The sequence below is a fragment of the Salmo trutta genome, chromosome 12 (assembly GCF_901001165.1).
Source record: "Salmo trutta chromosome 12, fSalTru1.1, whole genome shotgun sequence".
Lineage (NCBI taxonomy): Eukaryota > Metazoa > Chordata > Actinopteri > Salmoniformes > Salmonidae > Salmo > Salmo trutta.
The window spans coordinates 16,265,185-16,285,193 of record NC_042968.1 but is presented as its reverse complement, the minus strand read 5'-3'; the positions used below and the strand labels follow the sequence as shown (position 1 = coordinate 16,285,193).

The 20,009-nt window shown below is 43.1% G+C and overlaps 1 protein-coding gene across 7 annotated transcripts; it reads left to right on the top strand.

Annotated features, from left to right (window-relative positions):
- The first annotated feature begins 1,106 nt into the window (after positions 1–1,106).
- Positions 1,107–19,404, top strand: LOC115203016 (ubiquitin-conjugating enzyme E2 Q2). 7 transcript variants are annotated; one of them, XM_029767287.1, is made up of 13 exons: positions 1,108–1,695; positions 2,776–2,880; positions 8,753–8,875; positions 9,782–9,838; positions 10,019–10,162; positions 10,944–11,028; positions 11,145–11,205; positions 11,301–11,391; positions 11,481–11,539; positions 11,814–11,862; positions 11,964–12,059; positions 13,022–13,088; positions 16,605–19,404. In XM_029767287.1, exons 1-13 carry the CDS (start codon positions 1,537–1,539, stop codon positions 16,634–16,636), a joined length of 1,128 nt encoding a protein of 375 aa, XP_029623147.1. In that variant the 5' UTR covers positions 1,108–1,536; the 3' UTR covers positions 16,637–19,404. The 7 variants fall into 7 exon arrangements, with proteins under 7 accessions (XP_029623144.1, XP_029623142.1, XP_029623147.1 ...); XM_029767285.1 differs by having other exon boundaries at positions 1,109–1,695; positions 10,019–10,177; XM_029767288.1 differs by having other exon boundaries at positions 1,112–1,695; positions 10,022–10,162.
- The last annotated feature ends 605 nt before the right edge of the window (positions 19,405–20,009 follow it).

Below are 20,009 nucleotides of genomic sequence, written 5' to 3'. Positions count from 1 at the left end.
AACTTTTAACGTTTGGCATGCTCAATGAATCCCATTCTGGTTGTCCAGTTGAATTTGAGGCCTTTCTCATCTTCCTCTCCTCTGACTGGACCCCCCTCTGTTCAGCCTCATCTCCCCACACAGCTGCCATTCTTAGATGAACTGAGGGGCTCGCTGCATCGTGATAGTTCCAAAGATTCCATCCATTAGAATATTTTTTTTTGTGTGATTTAGCAGACACTCTTATCCAGAGCAACTTACAGCATCAATTAGGGTTAAGTGCCTTGCTCAAGGGCACATTGAATTATTTTTCACCTAGCTGACTTGGGGAATCCAACCAGCGACCTTTCAGTTACTGGCCAAATGCTTTTAACCGCTAGGCTACCTGTTCACAGGTAATTAACATATATAACTTGCGCCTGTCACAAGCACATTTACTATTATATTGACTGTAAGACCTAATTATCTGATGATCAGACTACCATCACCCAATAATTAAGTCCTGGTTCATCATTCTTTCATTGTCCATTTAAGTGAGGAGTTGGTGTGCCTAAATGGAGAATTACAATGCAGAGAGTGCTGTGTAATGATCATCATCACATCATGATGCTTTGTTACTATTTGAGTTCAGTTTTTTTGTTAAAAAAACATTTAACTAAAAAAGAGTAGTACACTGACATCTTCTGGTGCAAGGGCATAGCTACAATAATGTAGGACAGACAGCTGTAGTGTGTTCTCAACAAGTCAGTCTCCAACAAAAATGATTGTTCTCAACAAGTCAGTCTTCATCAAAAATGATGGCTAAAGGTGAATTAAAGACCCCCTAAAAAGTCAGACAGCTCTCTCATCAGCAAGTCAATCCAATTAATTGTCCATGGGTTTGCCTTGTCATCAATTAAATTATAAATATGGTTTTATTGGCCTAAACTTCCACCTGGAAAAGGACTACCTTTGGCCAGCTACACGTTTACAATTTTAGTAACAATATGCTCAGGTAAGGACGGTTTACTTCACTCAGTCACCACACAGAAATACTGCTGTGACAAAATGTTTCAACGTTGTCTAAGTGATTTATTTATTTCTATATTTTGGTGTTCTAACCTCCGCCCCTCAACTGAGCCCGCACTGGATGCTGGGATTCTGCAGGCTCGGGAAAACGCCATCTTTAAACCCCAGAAGAAATCACAATTGAGCGCCGGGGATCAACGACACACAGTGCCTGCCTTGGTTTTTACATTTTGCGGGCATCATCATGATCAGTTTGTTGACCGGCGAAACAAATACGCAACTAATTGAAAGAACCGTAAATACTCAACCAAGTCACATTGTATGGTCTTAAAATTGTACTATCAGAAGGCTAACATCAACAACAATACTAGCTAAACGGAAAGACAACGGACGAGTAATCAAGGCGTTGTTATTGAGCTAGCTAACCTGTGTTGAAGGCGCTTTGACATTACGTTGTTTTAAAAGGCTTGATTTGGGACTCGACTGCGTGGCTGCAGTTTTAGTCCCGACTTCACCCCCCCCAGCGGCCCAGCCGGAGATGCGTGGAAGATGTCGGTTTCGGGGCTGAAGGCCGAACTGAAGTTTCTGGAGTCCATTTTTGATCCAAACCACGAACGCTTCCGAATTATTGACTGGAAACCGGATGAGCTAAACTGTCAGTTTAATGTGACTGGAGAAAAACTGTTGATTATACATTGCAACATTACGGTAAGCAGGGGAACGACATGTCTAGCTAACGTTAGTTGGCTAGCCAAGTAACGTTACCTAGCTAGCTAGCTAACGCGGTAACTAGTTACAGTATGTTAGCTCAGAACACGCAGTTATTTTGCCTGGCGGTGCGGGACACTCAGCAAATTGTGGCCAGTCGAACGTTAGTCAGCTATCATTTAGCTACTTTAGCTATACAATGTTTTTGTTTGTGACTTTTGTTTCTACTTCTAGTAGGAGTCCAAATATTTGCATGTTAGCAAGCTAGCTAACGGTAACTGACTTGTTTCTAGTATAGTGACTGAGTATGAGTCAAAATACTTGCATAGTACTATTATAGGTTACGTAGCCAGCGTCGCTAGCTAAAATACTGAGAGACAAGCAAGTCTGTTGATTTTAGCCAAAGAGTTATTCTAAAAACTGGCATGATATTATGGTAGGGCCTAGCTTTCTGCGTCACTGATGAACATTTTTAACGTTAGCTAGCTACACTTCCGCATTTTCTGACGATAGTTGATTGTCAAACAAGTTAACTAGCTAGCTAACGTAGTGGTTGTTAGATTTGCATGCTTCATGGTCATGATCAACACAGTAAGTGCTAAGTTAGTTATACTCATGACCTAAGTAAATAATTGCTAGCTAGCATGATTCAAAAGCATCACTTGTCAAATAAACAGCTTCTGGTCTTGTCAACAGACTGTGATCTGCCAGCTCAGCTTTTAGCTAGCTGTATGCTGTTGGTTTGTATTTTCCAATTTGCTACGTTGGTTTGACCAGCATACTGATTGAATTCAGTGCTCTTAACGTTATTTGGCTAGTTAACATTCTAAAAGGAATGTGAAATGGCCACCATCACACAACACATTAATTTAGCTTCAGGTAATGTAAAGTAGTAATCCGATATTTATTTTGTCTGTATAAAATGACTTGAGAGTTCCCAGATTTATGATTGACACGTCAATGTCACACCTGTTTAATTTCAATGTTATTGTTCCAAACAATTATCATATTTATCAGCCATATAATGCTGATTTATTTTTGTGTGCTTCTCTCATTCTCATTGAAACCCATGTCTTACAGGAGTCGTACCCCTCCACACCTCCAATCTGGTTTGTGGACTCTGATGACCCGAGCCTGACACAAGTGTTGGAACGCCTTGAGGATGTCAGGAAGGGCAGCACCCTGGTATGATCCATTTCAATCCCAGCCTTTGATCCAGTATGTGAATGCTTAGGAAGGAGACTTCCCAGTGTTCAAATAATGAAACTGGATTGACAATATATTGGAAGTATTTGTTTACAATTTTGTTGTTTAGCAGATGCTTGTATACAAACTAAAACAACCATATTATACGACATGAATATTAATCAAATCAACTTCAACTAAGTGTTATGCGGCGCAATTAAAAACAGGCTGTTTTTTGAACTAACACATCTCTTCTAATGACTAATTAACCATACCTGTTTTGGTGGTGTTGGGTAAAGCATTTCTGATAGCCTAGCTGTCACTCAACTCCCCTATTTCATACTGCTGTTCCAACTGGTATTGGAGGTTAAAGGGAGGTAAATGTCAGACCAATTCAGGGCTGTTCTCTGCCTGTTTCCTCTTGTCTTAGTTCCAGCTGTTAGACAGCGGAGGTTTTTGTGTTTTGTCACTCAAACATCATAGGACAGCGCTCTGTCATGTTTGGTGTGAGTGTCGAGAGTGCCTCTGATGTGGAATCAGAGGGATGGGTCTTTTTGACAGGCACACTGCCACAGTGACAGTTTCAGCAGGCCAAAGGGCCTTGTCATGTGCGTATTTGAGATCAAATCATTTGTTACCTGCACCGAATACGTCTGTAGACCTTACCGTGAAATGCTTACTTACAAGCCCTTAACCAGCAGTGCAGTTCAAGAAAGAGTTAAGAAAATATTTACCAAATAAACTAAAGTAATTTTAAAAAATGACTAAAGTAACAGTAAAATTACAATAATGAGGCTATATACAGGGTCTACCGGTACCGAGTCAATGTGCGGGGGTCATGTTAGTCGAGGTAATTTGTACATGTTGGTAGGGGTGAAGTGACTATGAATAGATAATAAACAGTGAGTAGCAGCAGTGTAAAAAAACAAATGTGGGGGTGTCAATGTAAATAATCCAGTGGCCAGTTTTATGGCTTGGGGGGGTGTAAGCTGTTAAAGGAGCCTTTGGGTCCTAGACTTGATGCTCTGGTACCGCTTGCAGTGCGGTAGCAGAGAAAAGTCTATGACTTGGGTGACTGGAGTCTTTGACAATTTTTTGGGGCTTTCCTCTGACACCGCCTAGTATATAGGTCCTGGATGGCAGGAAGCTTAGCCCCAGTGGCGTACTGGGCCGTACGCATTACCCTTATGGTCAGATCCCGAGCAGTTACTCTACCAGGCGGTGATGCAACCGGTTAGAATTTCTCTTGATGGTGCAGCTGTAGAACCTTTTTGAGGATCTGTTGTCGTGCCCCTTCACGACTGTCTTGGTGTGTTTGGACCATGATAGAAACTCTCGACCCGCTCCACTACAGCCCCGCCGATGTTAATGGGGGTCTGTTCGGCCGCCTTTTCCTGTAGTCCACGATCAGCTCCTTTTGTCTTGCTCACATTGAGGGAGAGGTTGTTGTCCTGGCACCACACTGCCAGGTCTCTGACCACCTCCCTATAGGCTGTCTCATCGTCGGTGATCAGGCCTACCACTGTTGTGTCATCAGCATACTTAATGATGGTGTTGTAATCGTGTATGGACACACAGTTGTGGGTGAACAGTGAGTACAGGAGGGGACTAAGCACACACCCCTGAGGGGCCCCAGTGTTGAGGATCAGCGTAGCAGACGTTTTGTTGCCTACCCTCACCACCTAGGGGTGGTCCGTCAGGAAGTCCAGGATCCAGTTGCAGAGGGAGGTGTTTAGGTCCAGGGTCCTTAGCTTAGAAATTAGTTTTGTGGGCACTATGGTGTTGAACGCTGAGCTATAGTCAATGAACAGCATTCTCACATAGGTTTTCCATTTATCCAGATGGGGAAGGGCAGTGTCCAGTGCGATTGATATTGTGTCATCTGTGGATCTGTTGGGGCGGTATGCGAATTGGAGTGGGTCTGGGATGATGGTGTTGATGTGAGCCATGACCAGCCTTTTAAAGCACTTCATGGCTACCGACATGAGTGCTACGGGGCGGTAATCATTTAGGCAGTTTACCATCGCTTTCTTGGGCACAGGGACTATGGTGGTCTGCTTGAGACATGTAGGTATTACAGACTTGGTCAGGGAGAGGTTGAAAATGTCAATGAAGACACTTGCCAGTTGGTCCATGCATGCTTTGGGTACACGTCCTGGTAATCCGTCTGGCCCTGCGGCTTTGAAGGTTGACCTGTTTAAAGGTCTTGCTCACATCGGTTACCGAGTAGCGTTGTCACAGTCGTCCAGAACAGCTGGTGCTCTCATGCATGCTTCAGTGTTGCTTGACTCGAAGCAAGCATAAAAGGCATTTAGCTCGTCTGGTAGGCTCGCGTCACTGGGCAGCTCGCGGCTGGGTTTTCATTTGTTGTCTGTAATAGTTTTCAAGCCCTGCCACTTCCGACGAGCATCAGAGCCGGTGTAGTAGGATTCAATCTTAGTCCTGTATTGATGCTTTGCTTGTTTGATGGTTCGTCTGAGGGCTTTCGGGATTTCTTATAAGCGTCCGGATTAGTGTCCGGCTCCTTGAAAGGGGCAGCTCTAGCCTTTAGCTCGATGTGGATGTTGCCTGTAATCCATTGCTTCTGGTTGGGATATGTACGTACAGTCACTGTGGGGACGACATCATCAATGCACTTATTGATGAAGCCGATGACTGAGGTGGGATGCTCCTCAATGCCATTTGATGAATCCCGGAACATATTCCAGTCTGTGCTAGCAAAACAATATTACTTCTGAAATCACCATTTTTGTGCCAAGCAGTTCTCCAGTGTTTCCCCTATATTAGCTGCGGAGCCTTTGCAATTAAGCCCTTTTCTACTTACCCAGAGTCGGATGAATTCATGGATACCATTTTTTGTATCTCTACATGCAGTTTGAAGGAAGTTGCCAACTTCTGTTAGTGCAAATGCTAGTTAGCAGTGGTTTGCGACACTACCTTCAAACTGCAAATGAGTTCACCTGACTCTGGGTAAGTAGAAAAAGTGCAAGATTCGGCAATTAAGCCCTGTCCCTTTAAAGACCTGCTCCGACTATTAGTCTACTAAGTATTTTTTTTATACCTCTCTTTGGACTAATGTGTCAATGTGCAGTTCATACATGCATCATTTATGAGAAGAATTACTGTCTTACCTCAGTTAGCCTACATTTTGTGTGGTGCTGGGATGGAGGTAACTTTGGGCTAGTCTTGCGAGCACGGGGTAGCCTAATCTTGTTTTGTTTTTTTACTTACAATAGGCTATTGCTGTCTTTATCGATAACCCTTTTCAGACATACTGGAATGTGGTCACTTGAAAGCGCTACGGTTTGTCTGTCTATTAGGGTAGGCTACACTACGGATTTTTAAATGCCGACACGAAACCTTCTCTAGGGATATGAACGGTTGTTTTACTTGTCTGTAAAGGAATGAGGCTTCTGAAGCGGGACTAATGTCCGTTACTAGACAACCACAACTGTCAATCAAACTATCTTGAGCTGCTGCCTGCGTGGAGACCAATCTCTCCCAAAAAAAAAGTACTTTACGGTTTGTTAAGGGAAAAAATACACAGCATTTTATGCCAGAGCAGAATTCTGTCACTTTTTCAAATTTTCTGAAACGTTACCAATTGTCGCTATTGGCATGTTACTGAAGCTGCGATCTAATTCTGTAAAGGGTTGTGGTAGATATAACTTTGTTGCCTGGCCCTAGCAGTTGTGCATACGTAATAGGGCTGTTATTCTGCATTATAAAATTCCACAGTTTACCACTTTCTGATAGTTTTCAACAATAAATTAATAATTGCAGTTTTTAAACGTTAAGTAAAATTGTCCATTTGTCACATCCCTAGTGCACTTATGTGACATATAGTACACAACTTTCAGGAACTGCTTGTGGCTCGTTAGTGCTACTTTGTCTATTCAAAAGTCCTGGAGAATCTCTTTTAAGATCAGCATTACAAGGTATATTTGTAACAGAGTGCGCAGTGGCGCAAATGAGAGCCACGAGCACATAGCCACTGCCTGCTCCTCATCTCCCTACAATGCAGTGGCGCGATCCCTTCTATTTCAAATGGCGTCAACATTTTCATTTTGGAATAGAATGTATTTTTGAAAAGTCATCACAAGTGACCTTTATTTGAGTATGCAAGTCAGTTAACAAATTCTTATTTGACATTGATGGCCAAACCCTCACCTAACCCGTGATACAGCCCGGGATTTAACCAGGGTCGGTAGTGACGTCCCTAGCACTGGGATGCAGTGCCTTAGACGGCTGCGCCTCTTGGGGGCATGCCCTCAGACTCCCCCAGCACGAGCAAGCCCGCGCCCCCCCCCCCTCCCCCTATCTTTTCCCGCTGCTGAAAGAAATCCAATGGGAAACACTGAGTTCTCTGTAGGCTATATCTTGCCTATGTAGCTACATTCTTTGACTTAGCCTACTTACTTACACTGCATGCTCTGTTTGTAGCCCACCAGATCTGCATTTTATAGTACTCTTATTAAAGTTATCTGTGGTGGGTAGATTTGTTGAACCATGCATTATACAACATTTTCACCATGTATGGACCATGCCTACATTCAGTAGAATACGCTTCTTCTATTACAATACTGAGAAGCTTGCAGAGGTACACATTTCTGCACTAAGTTACTGTTGCTAAGGTGTCTGACATTCCCTGACACAATCTTACCTTTCATGTTGTGTCTGAGGGTGTGCCGTGGTGGAGGTACAATGCAGTGAAAAAGTATTTGCCCCCTTTCTGATTTTCTGTTTTTGCAAATTTTCTTACACTGAATGTTCTCAGATCTTCAACCAAAACCTAATATAAGATCAAGGGAAGTTGAGTGTACAAATAAAAAACATAATTATTTAATTAAATTATTACACGTCCAATGGAAAAATTAATTTTCTCCTTACACAAAGTACCTGGTTGTTCCACCTGCAATGACTGCAACCAACAACTACAGGAAACAGTTGATCAGTCTCTCACATCAAATTTTGACCCACTCTTTCATGTAGAACTGCTTTAACTCAGCGACTTTTGTGGGTTTAGGTCTGGACTTTGACTAGGCCATTCCAAAATGGACAATTTGTTGCTATTCAGCCATTCTGATGTAGACTTTATTTTTCTGGTGAAAACCAGACACTGCGTTCCACAGTAAGAACCACATACCAATGGTCAAGTGTGGTGGTAGTGTGATGGTTTGGGGATACTTTGCTGCTTCAGGACCTGGATGACTTGCAATCATTGAAGGAACCATGAATTTGGCTCTGTATAAGCAAATTCCACAGGAGAATATCAGGCTGTCTGAGCTTAAGCTGAAGTGCTGCTGGTTCATGCAGCAAAACAATGATCGAAAAAACGCAATCAAGTCTACATCAGAATGGCTGAAAAACACTACGTTTTGGAACGGCCTAGTCAAAGTCCAGATCTGAACCCCATTTTGAGATGTTATGGCAGGTCCTGAAACGAGCAGTTCATGCTCAAACCCACATGTCGTTAAGTCAGTTTTGCATGGAGGAGTGGGTGAAAGAGACTGATCAACGACTACAGGAAGCGTTTGGTTGCAGTCATTGCAGCTAAAGGTGGCACAACCAGTTGAGCGTAAAGGGGAAATTACTTTTTCACACAGAGGCATTGGGTGTTGCATAACATTGTTTATTAAATAAAATGAAATAAGTTTCTAATTTGTTTTATTTGTTTGCTCAGGTTCCCTTTATCTAATATTAGGTTTTGGTTGAAGATCTGATAGCATTTGTTATAAGAAATCAGAAAGGGGACAAATCCTTTTTCACGGCAATGTATCTGTGACATGTCTGTGCTGTGTTATCTAGTGCTGCCTGTCTGTCCTCCCTAAATCTTAACTGTGCCTGCTGGTACTGTCCCTCGGTCCCCCAGCTCCTGCAGCAGCTAAAGCGGCTCATCTGTGACCTCTGTCGGCTGTACAACCTGCCCCAGCACCCAGATGTAGAGATGCTGGACCAGCCCCTCCCTGCCGGCCCTGTAGGACAAGACCGAAAGGTAAGGACGGCTAATGACCGCTCAAAATGTTTTCTGGTTTTCAAGTACTACTAGGCCTATATATTTTCCATTGGATGGCATTGAAGTAGGGGTCTCCCGAGTGGCGCAGCGGTCTAAGGCTCACTATAGTACCTGGTTCGAATCCAGGCTGTATCACATCCGGCCGTAATTGGGAGTCCCATAGGGCAGCGCATGATTGGCCCAGTGTCGTCCGGATTTGGCCGTCATTGTAAATAAGAATTTGTTCTTATCTGACTTAGTTAAATATAAATAAAATAAAAAATAAGCATCAAGAGGCTTTTTCATGAAGACCATCTCCTTTCACATACCTAAAGTGAGTCATGTGCCTAATCCCTTTGTTTAGTTTTATTGTCAACGCTACCAAGGAGATTGAAGACACTTAGCTAATGAAAGGGTTTAAAAACCTGCATGAAGAACCTAATACTGTCTTGAAACCGTCCATCAGCACAGACATTAATGATTAGTGCAGACTCCTGGAGATGGAATCAATAGACTCTTCCTGTGGGAGGGGTCAGTGGGAGGTGCTACCATATTTTACCTCGAAACCAATGAAGACACAACCGTAGCCTCATATAGTCTACTTGAGGAATTAGAATGACAGAGGATGAATGTTAAGCAGTAGCAGCCTGTACAGCTGTGCTTTAAACGCAGACATTGATTCTTGGGCTGAAAGAACGTGGACGGGCGGCACTGTTGTGCTATTCAAGACGAGGAATGTTGTTTCTGACTACCCAGAAACTCGCTTACTGGTTTTGCACATTTCAGAACATTCCTACAAATATCTCTGAGGTTTTTTTTGTTACCAGACTACACGTGTGACAGTGGCATGTTAGGAATGAGATTGAACTGTCTATGAACTCATCTTTCTCTCTGTTTTTTCTTTAGCATGGGGTCACAGACGAGGTCACGTCCGAAGAGGAGGAAGAAGAGGAAATGGGAGAGGTCCTTTTCAAATAAATGTCCTTCCATATATCGCTGCACATTACCATGCTGATATGAGCTGAGCTTTGCTGGATGTCAAGCTTGACTAGATAGTCAATACCAATCACACATATGCAGGTGTTAACTTGAAGTAAAACATGTCTTCTAATGCTCTTATCTTGTCGTTGTGTGTTGTGCCAGCAGGACATTGAAGACCTGGACCACTATGAGATGAAAGAGGAGGAGCCAGTGGATGGGAAGAAGTCTGAGGATGACGGCATCGAGAAGGAGAACCTGGCCATCCTGGAGAAGATCCGCAAGAACCAGAGGCAGGACCACTTGAACGTAAGTGCTCATTTGGTAAGGTGACATTTTATACGCTTTTGGGGGATGCATGGGGAATATCTGTCGTCAGGCCTAGAACAGTTTACTGGACCCAGCACTGTTACACTGGGATGTCTAGTGACCCTTTATGATATAGCCAGTATGCATGCATCTAACCAGTTTCAGGTGGTTCTGAATGGATGTATTTTCCATTTGTTTTTCGATCAGTGTTTTACTGATGGAATTTCTTACCAATGCAGTACACCCAGATTATGCTGTTTAGGACTCCAATTTGTAAACAAGGACATAATCAACATGGATTGCGTAGGCTAAATGACAGTAATTAGTCATTCTGATAGTAATCATATTATCTAACATTTACTCATATCTTTCTTAATTGTTGCTTTGGAATACAGCCGTTTCCCCTAAGGTATGTGAGCAGCTCTGAGAGACACTGCTCTCATCCTCCACAGTCCCTACTGCATTCAATGGCTCAGCTCTTCAAATCTATCATTATCACAGATGAGAGCCTTGCTATGGAACCTGTGAAGTTCTCCCAATATATTGTAGTGAACTGTATACTGCCAGTTAGTTCTGAAGCATTTTGTCTCCATGCTGATCAATAACTGTTCATTTCTAGGAGTTTGTAGACGTTTTATCTAAATGCAGAGCTATTAGCATATTTGAACTGAGCCTGTAAACATTTGATTTAATCGTCGCGGTGTCTATGTGCATTATTATCATTGAATGTGCTGCATGTTTGGGTATCGGTGTATTACCCTGTGTGTGTTGTGTGTTGCAGGGTGCAGTGTCTGGTTCAGTGCAGGCCTCAGACCGCCTCATGAAGGAGCTCCGGGAGATATACCGGTCCCAGAGTTACAAGATGGGTACGTACTTCACTGCAGCAGCACTAGAAAGCTCTTCGGATATGGTGCAAAAAATAAATACAAAAATGACAGTTTGATTCAGAATGTCACTTACCAGACTATGCATTCTCTTCCAGGTATCTATTCAGTGGAGCTGGTCAATGACAGCCTGTATGAATGGCACGTCAAGCTGAGGACGTAAGTAACTAGGCCTATTTACCTTAGGAGTTGACAGTACTGTATAATTCTAGCATGTGACTGATGTATTATGATGCGCTCTATTTGCTCAACAGCGTAGATCCAGATAGTCCCCTACACAGTGACCTGCAGGTTTTAAAGGAAAAGGAGGGAATGGATTACATTCTGCTCAACTTCTCATATAAAGTAAGTACTAATGCTGATACTAGAAAGCAGAGACAGTTTGGTAGCGTTGGGTGTTCTCATTTTAATACTATTTTGTGCTCTACCTGCAGGATAATTTCCCCTTTGATCCACCGTTTGTACGGGTGGCTTCTCCTGTGCTGTCTGGAGGGTGAGTTCAGTTCACTGCGTATGACTGGAATGGTTTTGTTTTTCTGCAGCGTTTCCGCTGTGACTGAGTTGCTCCCCTCACTTAACCGTGAAGGAAGAGCAGGCTCTTGTGGTCTAGACTAATTGTCAACAGCCAGTGAAAAGCTGAATGTCAGAAGTGACAGTTTAGCTAAAAGGAGATCATCTGTGCTTGTGGATAATATATTTATTGTGGTCTCTTGATCACTTAATGTCTACATATTCTAATGTTTTCCTTTCACCTGCTGTCTTCTAAGTTATGTTCTTGGAGGGGGTGCCCTGTGCATGGAGCTTCTCACAAAACAGGTATGTTTTCATGCCTCTGAATGTCAGTTAACTTGTCCACTGTTATTTCACAGTGGAGGTAAATGCTAGTGCATTGATGATGTATCGCCACTTGATTTCAGGGCTGGAGCAGTGCCTATTCCATAGAGTCTGTAATCATGCAGATCAACGCCACTTTAGTCAAGGGAAAAGCCAGAGTGCAGTTTGGAGCCAATAAGGTAAGCATTGTTTAAGGGGGCAGAGCGGTTTGAAATGTGTTAACATGGTGCATACTACAGGGTGTATTGACACTGTGTTCTGACATGGATAAAGGGGTGAGCTCCCTGGTGTGTGTGGCCAGCTGGTCCAAGCTGCTCTATGGAAATTAGGTGTCTATAAGCCCCCAGCACTTCATTTAAACAGGACATTGTTACTTAGCGCCGCCGGGACAGTGCGATGCTACTGATCTCTTAATGCTGACGCTTCACATGAGTCTACTTCATGCTGTCATTTCTTTCCCTCTTCTCTCAGCACAGTCACACTAATCTGGCTCTGGGATCCCAGTAGACTTCAGAGCAAACCAAATTACAGGGATATTTATAGACAAGCTGCAGTTCCAAGGAATCTTGGGCCCTCTTGCTTGATAATCTCTGAGTTCTTTAAAAGTTAGGATCTAACCATGTACACCAAAGAAAGACCTGATACTTAGCTATATTGTCAAATCTTGTCTAATGAAAGTGTTTATCATATTTGTCCTGAGGTTACTGAAGTTGGGTAGGTAAAATGGTTAATAGAATGCCAGAAATGTACCTATTAATCAAAAACATAAGAATACCAATGTTTCTGTCACTGGGTTGATAGGACTCTGGCCTTATAAGAGCCAGTTCCTCTGATGCTGAATTTTAATAGACCCAGCTTCCGGCTCCTCAGATTTTCCCCGCAGTTCGACACGCTATTTATTACCTTGCGATTAATGGTTAACTGCGCTGGGCGTAAACGCAGCATGATATCAGTGCAAGCGGCAAAATTCTTTGGGGGAAGCTGATAGAAAGACCTCCACCGTGCGGTCAGACTTCACCAAACTAATTCACTTGTACGTGATGGTGCTTCGTCCTGCGTCTCCCCAATATATAAACTAACCTTTACACTTCTTGGGGCATTCATAAGCACAAGTTCAATATATGTGCTGTTTTTGTTTCAGAACCAATACAATCTTGCCAGAGCACAGCAGTCATACAAATCCCTGGTCCAGATCCATGAAAAGAACGGTGAGTGTTACCATCTCCACTTCACATCATCATATTTGACCTTGAGATTACATCCCTTTATACATCAGTTTCCGTAATTTCCGGACTATTAAGCGCACCTGAATATAAACCGCACCCACTGAATAAAAAAAAAAAGATTATTTCCTACCGGTACATTGAAACTAACTTTACACAGGCTTTAACGAAACACGGCTTGTAACATTTTTTTTTTTTTTAAATAGCAGTAAACAGTAGCCTACCAAGAAAGTCATTGGTCACGATCTTCCTCCTCCTGTGCACTGAAACCATCTCCGGTGTCGGAGTTGAATAGCCTCAGAATTGCTTCATCCGATATTGGATCGTTTTCATTGTCGCTCTCGTCACTTTCATCCGGAGGCAAATCCCCCGCTGAGCCCTCTTCAACACGCAGCAGTCCAGCCTTTCGAAACCCGTTGATGATAGTGGATTTTTTGACAATGCTCCACGCTGTCAGGACCCACAAATTTGAAAGCGAGAAAAATCCATATATTAGCCGCGTCATTGTTTAAGCCGCGAAGTTCAAAGCGTGGGAAAAAAGTTGCGCCTTATAGTCCGGAATTTCCTGTAGTGGTTGTGAAAATACAGTATGTACAGCTGAAGACCGAAGTTTACATACTTAGTTTGGGATCATTAACTCATTTTTCAACCACTCCACAAGTTCTTTGCTAACAAACTATAGTTTTGGCAAGTTGGTTAGGCCATCTACTTTGTGCATGACACAAGTCATTTTTCCAACAATTGTTTACAGAAAGATTATTTCACTTATTCACTGTATCACAATTCCAGTGGGTCAGAAGTTTACAAACACTAAGTTGACTGCCTTTAAACGGCTTGGAAAATTCCAGAAAATTGTCATGGCTTTAGAAGCTTCTGATAGGCTAATTGACATCATTTGAGTCAATTGGAGGTGTACCTGTGGATGTATTTCAAGGCCTACCTTCAAACTCGGTGCCTCTTTGCTTGACATCATGGGAAAAACAACAAAAGAAATCAGCCAAGACCTCAGAAAAATAATTGTAGACCTCTACAAGTCTGGTTCATCCTTGGGAGCAATTTCCAAATGCCTGAAGGTACCACGTTCATTTGTACACCATGGGACCACACAGCAATCATGCTGCTCAGAAAGGAGACGTGTTCTGTCTCCTAGAGATGAATGTACTTTGGTGTGAAAAGTGCAAATCAATCCCAGAACAACCGCAAAGGACCTTGTGAAGATGCTGGAGGAAAAGGGTACAAAAGTATCTATATCCACAGTAAGACGAGGCCTATTTCGACATTCTCCTGAAAGGCCGCTCAGCAAGGAAGAAGCCACTGCTCCAAAACCGCCATAAAAAGCCAGACTACGGTTTGAACTGCACATGGGGACAAATATACTTTTTGGAGAAATGTCCTCTGGTCTGATGAAACAAAAATAGAACTGTTTGGCCATGGTGAGCATTGTTATGTTTGGAGGAAAAAGGGGGAGGCTTGCAAGCCGAAGAACACTATCCCAACCATGAAGCACGGGGGTGGCAGCATCATGTTGTGGGGGTGCTTTGCTGCAGGAGGGACTGGTGCCCTTAACAAAATAGATGGCATCATGAGGCAGGACAATTATGTGGATATATTGAAGCAACATCTCAAGACGTCAGCCAGGAAGTTAAAGCTTGGTCGCAAATGGGTCTTCCAAATGGACAATGACCCCAAGCATACTTCCAAAGCTGTGGAAAAATGGCTTAAGGACAACACAGTCAAGGTATTGGAGTGGCCATCACAAAGCCCTGGCCTCAATCCCACAGAAAATTTGTGGGCAGAACTGAAAAAGCATGTGCGAGCAAGGAGGCCTACAAACCTGACTCAGTTACACCAGCTCTGCCAGGAGGAATGGGCCACAATTCACCCAATTTATTGTGGAATGCTACCCAAAACGTTTGGCCCATGTTAAACAATTTAAAGGCAATGCTACCAAATACTAATTGAGTGTATGTAAACTTCTGCCCCACTGGGAATGTGATGAAAGAAATAGAAGCTGAAATAAATCACACTCTACTATTATTCTGACATTTCACATTCTTAAAATAACTGACCTAAGATGGAATTTTTACTAAGATTAAATGTCAAGAATTGTGAAAAACTGAGTTTAAATGTATTTGGCAAAGGTGTATGTGAACTTCTGACTTCAACTATGTGTGTATAGATATCACACACGCAAAAGTATGTGGACACACCTTCAAATTAGTGGATTCGGCTAGTTCAGCCACACCCGTTGCTGACAGGTGTGTAAAATCAAGCACACAGCCATGCAATCACCATAGAGAAACATTGTTACTGAAGAGCTTTGTGACTTTCAACGTGGCACCGTCACAGGATGCCAGTTTGTCAAATTTCTGGCCTATTAGAGCTGCCCCGGTCAACTGTATGTGCTGTTATTGTGAAGTGGAAACATCTAGCAGCAGCAACGGCTCAGCTGCCAAGTGGTAGGCCACACAAGCTCACAGAATGGGACCACGAGTGCTGAAGCGCGTAACGTCTTTCCTCTGTTGTAACGCACTACCGAGTTCCAAACTGCCTATGGAAGCAGCGTTGGCACAACAACTGTTCGTCGGGAGCTTCATGAAATGGGTTACAATAGCCGAGCAGCCACACACAATCCTAAGATCACCATGTGCAATGCCAGGCGTCGGCTGGAGTGGTGTAAAGCTCACCACAATTGGACTCTGTAGCAGTGGAAATGCGTTTTCTGGAGTGATAAATCACGCTTCACCATCTGGCAGTCCAACGGAAGAATCTGGGTTTGGCAGATGCCAGGAGAACGCTGCCTGCTGGAATGCATAGTGCCAACTGTTAAGTTTGGTGGAGGAATAATGGTCTGTCTGTTCATGGTTTGGGCTAGGCCCCATAGTTGCAGTGAAGGAAAATCGTAACGCTACAGCATACAATGACATTCTAGACAATTCTGTGCTTCCAACTTTGTGGCAACAGTTTGAGGAAGGCCTTTTACTGTTTCAGCATGACAATGCCCCCGTACATAAAATTAGGTCCATACAGAAATGGTTTGTCGAGATTGGTGTGGAAGAACTTGGCTGGCCTTCACCGAGCACTGACCTCAACCCCATCGAACACCTTGGACTGCCGACTGCGAGCCAGGCCTAGTCGTCCAACAGCAGTGCCCGATCTCACTAATGCTTTTGTGGCTGAATGGAAGCAAGTCCCCGCAGTAATGTTCCAACATCTAGTGGAAAGCCTTCCCAGAAGAGTGGAGGCTGTTATAGCAGCAAAGAGGGGACCAACTCCATATTAATGCTCAATATTTTGGGATGAGACGTTCAACGAGCAGGTGTCCACATACTTTTGGTAGTGTATTACAAGCGCCAAGAGGGTTTCATATGACAGCTATAGTGATTGTTCTTAGGTCAAGATAAAATACAGCCAACTCTTTGCTCAATCCTACTGTCTAGGATGAACTGACTGTTTTGTCCAGTATAACTGAGTGCACTGTCTCTTGTCTGATCCTTGTAGGCTGGTACACTCCCCCTAAGGAGGATGGGTAAGAGGACTGTTGCCATGCCTCCACTGGGACCACATGTCTTGGGAGCAAACCCCCCCCCCCCCCCCCCATACTTTTTATTTTCCCTCTAACTGGATTTGTTTTCATTGGGAGTTTGTTCCCCAGCCAGTTCCACCCATTCTGTTACCATGAGAACTGACCAATGGTTAAAACCCGTCACTGACAACCACCTCACTGACCTTATCCACTTCTCAATAGGGGATCCACCCTCTTGCTATTTATCTTTCTCTCACTTGTGCAATCGCTTCCTCTGTTACAATCTCACCCCTAATCCCTTGAGCATTGAATGAACTCCATATCTTGTGCAACTCCCTTAAATCTTACTCTGGGCAAGCAAAGAAGAGCTTACTTACTGCCTGTGATTTCTGGTCAAGGTTGAGGCATGGCTTTTGCTAGTGACTGACGCTGTCTGTTATGTGACTGGGTCTGAGATTCTCCGGCCACAGACTGGAACAGAGAATGAAAGGTGACATTCCCCTTGTGACATTGGAGGCTGGGATGGACAATGAAACACTGGTAGTGGGAATGAGCACCACCTCACTCCCCATTGATGGCCTCTCATGTTTGTGCTTGTGTTTCTGTATATTGCCAAGATTCCTCCTTCTGGAATAACATGCCCTCCTGAGGCTTATTTCCTTAAAAATGCCTGGTCTACAAAAGCCAAAGGCCCTGAATAGAGAGAGGAGAGCTATAGACTCCTTACCAAAGTGAGACTGAGACGGCTTAATGGAGGATATCCTGTTGAGCACAAGAGGTGGAGGCCGCCACCACCACCCAGCCCTCTCAGGCTGCTTTCGGAAATATGACCAGGCTTAGCAAAGGCAGGTTGGATTTAATCACTAATGTAGTTGAATTTAACTCCACATGTAAAACTTGTAAAGTTGTATTTCTGAGAATGATTTCAACCGTTTGCTTCATGGATACTCTTGCAGAAGTTAAAAGGAACACCTTTTAAACCATGTTTTTGGTTGTCAGTGATGGAAGGAACCTTTTCAGTGGGGTCATGAACCCCTAACTCATGACCATCCTCAGCACTGTCAAACCTGGAGCATGCCAACTCTTAGCTATATGAATAATATGCAGAATAATGTGTGATGCATTTGATTTAATGTTATTACACACATTAATGGGTGTTTTTTGTGTGGGTGTTATCCACTTTGTTAGAAATCTGTCACAAAAACCAGCATAGGAACCAACTTGTTCCTAGTAAATATTCCTATTTTTTTTGTTCAATGCTGTTGGTCAGCCCAACACACTAACCTCATCCAGAACTCAGTCACCCTTGTGATAAATACTAATAATGGGCATATAATGTATAATTAAGCTCCATCTACCTTGTATTTGTTGTAATGTAAGCCACCCCACCTGTACAACACAATGCATCACGTTCTGTCAAAATGGTGGCACTGAAGACTCATTTAGAGGTTTATTACTATTCACCCGACCTATGGTGACTGACTTCATTACCAAATATGTCTACTACACAAGGATAACTGTTGATCATTGTAATAGATGTTAGGTATTGGTACCAAGTGTGCCACTGCTTTCCCACATGGCTGACCTCATCGTGAACATGCTCTGGCTAAAAACTCCCTCCCTGTGTTCTCTGGAGAAGCAAACTCAGGAATACATGGCTACTGCACACTTGACTTAGCAAGGGATTGCTTCACAAATGTCACGAGATGCAATTGTTCTTGTTTTGTCACTATTGTTTTGTTACTATTGTTTACTTCCAAATTGGTTTCCCCTCCTATAATTACAGTAACCGTTGCAGTAACCATTGTCCTGCGCACTCTCCATTTGGCTTGTCTGAATATCTTTAAAGTAGCCACTGGTAAGCCTGTAGTGGTAAGCAGGGTGTGGTGGAGTGATGTGGGAGGGGCATGTTTGCTCTTTCTTGATATAGGCTATATATATATCTCATTCAATCCCTCAGATCAATTTTGTGACGCTGAAAGGTGAACCAATGCTTTACCTCACCTATTTAAGCTCATTTAACCTCATTGTCTTGGGTCTTTGTTTTTCTAGTCTAGGACATCTTCATCGTGATCCTGTACCTCCTGGTTTTGTAGTCTTTTGCATGTAGATATCTCAGCAAGTACTTTCCCTCTAGGGACTAGGGTAGGACTGGAGAGTTTTGGTTTGTCAGGTTGGATCATCTATATTAGTTTTCACAGGTCGGTAGATGCGGTCTCTGTAAACCCCATCTCTGGGAACGGATTCCTTTTATATTGATTCATGTAGGACTGACACTCACCAGGTCAGGTTAGTTCTAAAGGAAAACAATTGCAAAAAGGCTGTCTCCAACACTTATGGGCGTTCCACCCGTGTGTCAAAGTATGAGATCGTAAACACATGACCTACTATTCTGTCCAGAGCAGGACTCCACCTCTTACTGTTTTAAATCCCTGTGTCATCAGAGCAGACGTCAAGCGGGCTTTTAACTCCGAGGAAGGCTCCATGTCTGTTCTAATGTCAGTTGTGTGGTGAATTACAGCTCCTCTTATACAGATCCAGACCAGTTGTCTAACAACCCAGTGCTTTGGGAGATTTTGGTTTGAGACCTGAAACTAATTATTGGTTCCTTTTCTGGCTTCATTTTGTGATTGGCGATTGAGGGGGGTTGTAAAGTTATGCACTGTTCGCATGCTTTGGTTTTATTTAATTTTTTTCATTGCAAGGGTTATTTTGACCATGTACAGTAATTTGTAAACTTGCATCAAGTTTATGAATAAAGAATTTTATTAAATACTCCTGTGTACTATGTGAGATGTGATACAGAGCTGTATAAGTATTTTATATAGGACCCTCTGCTTAAGGCTGAAACCATGAATGGTGATAAATATGCCCTTGTAGTGGACAGTTGTCACTTTGGCCAGCAGATGGTGACAAGTGTCCTATACATAAAGATGCAGCTTTCGCCTTTGGCATGAGATTCAGATTTGGCTGTTCTCTAGTGCGAACCAAAAGGGCCGAGGGGAATGGCTTCCTGAGTGTTTTAAGTCCTAAAAGCAAAGCTTTTGCTAATGGAAAAGCAATGCTTTTGCTAATGGAAGAGCAATGCATTCACACTGGATCTGGAACACTGAGTTGGCTTTGGATGGCTAGTATGGCGATACCACTTCAATAGATTGTGGTTTGACTTCAATACATATCAGGGATATCTTGGGCAGAAAATCCATACAAATAGTTAGTATTTTCTCTGGGTGCAGCAGATTGCCACTAGAGGGTGCTGGAACATTGTTACAGAAATGTATTGAAACAGTGCATTTGGAAAATATTCAGACCCTGTTCCCTTCCACCTTATGTTACGTTAGTCTTATTCTAAAGTGGATTAAAGCCCCCCCATCTACACA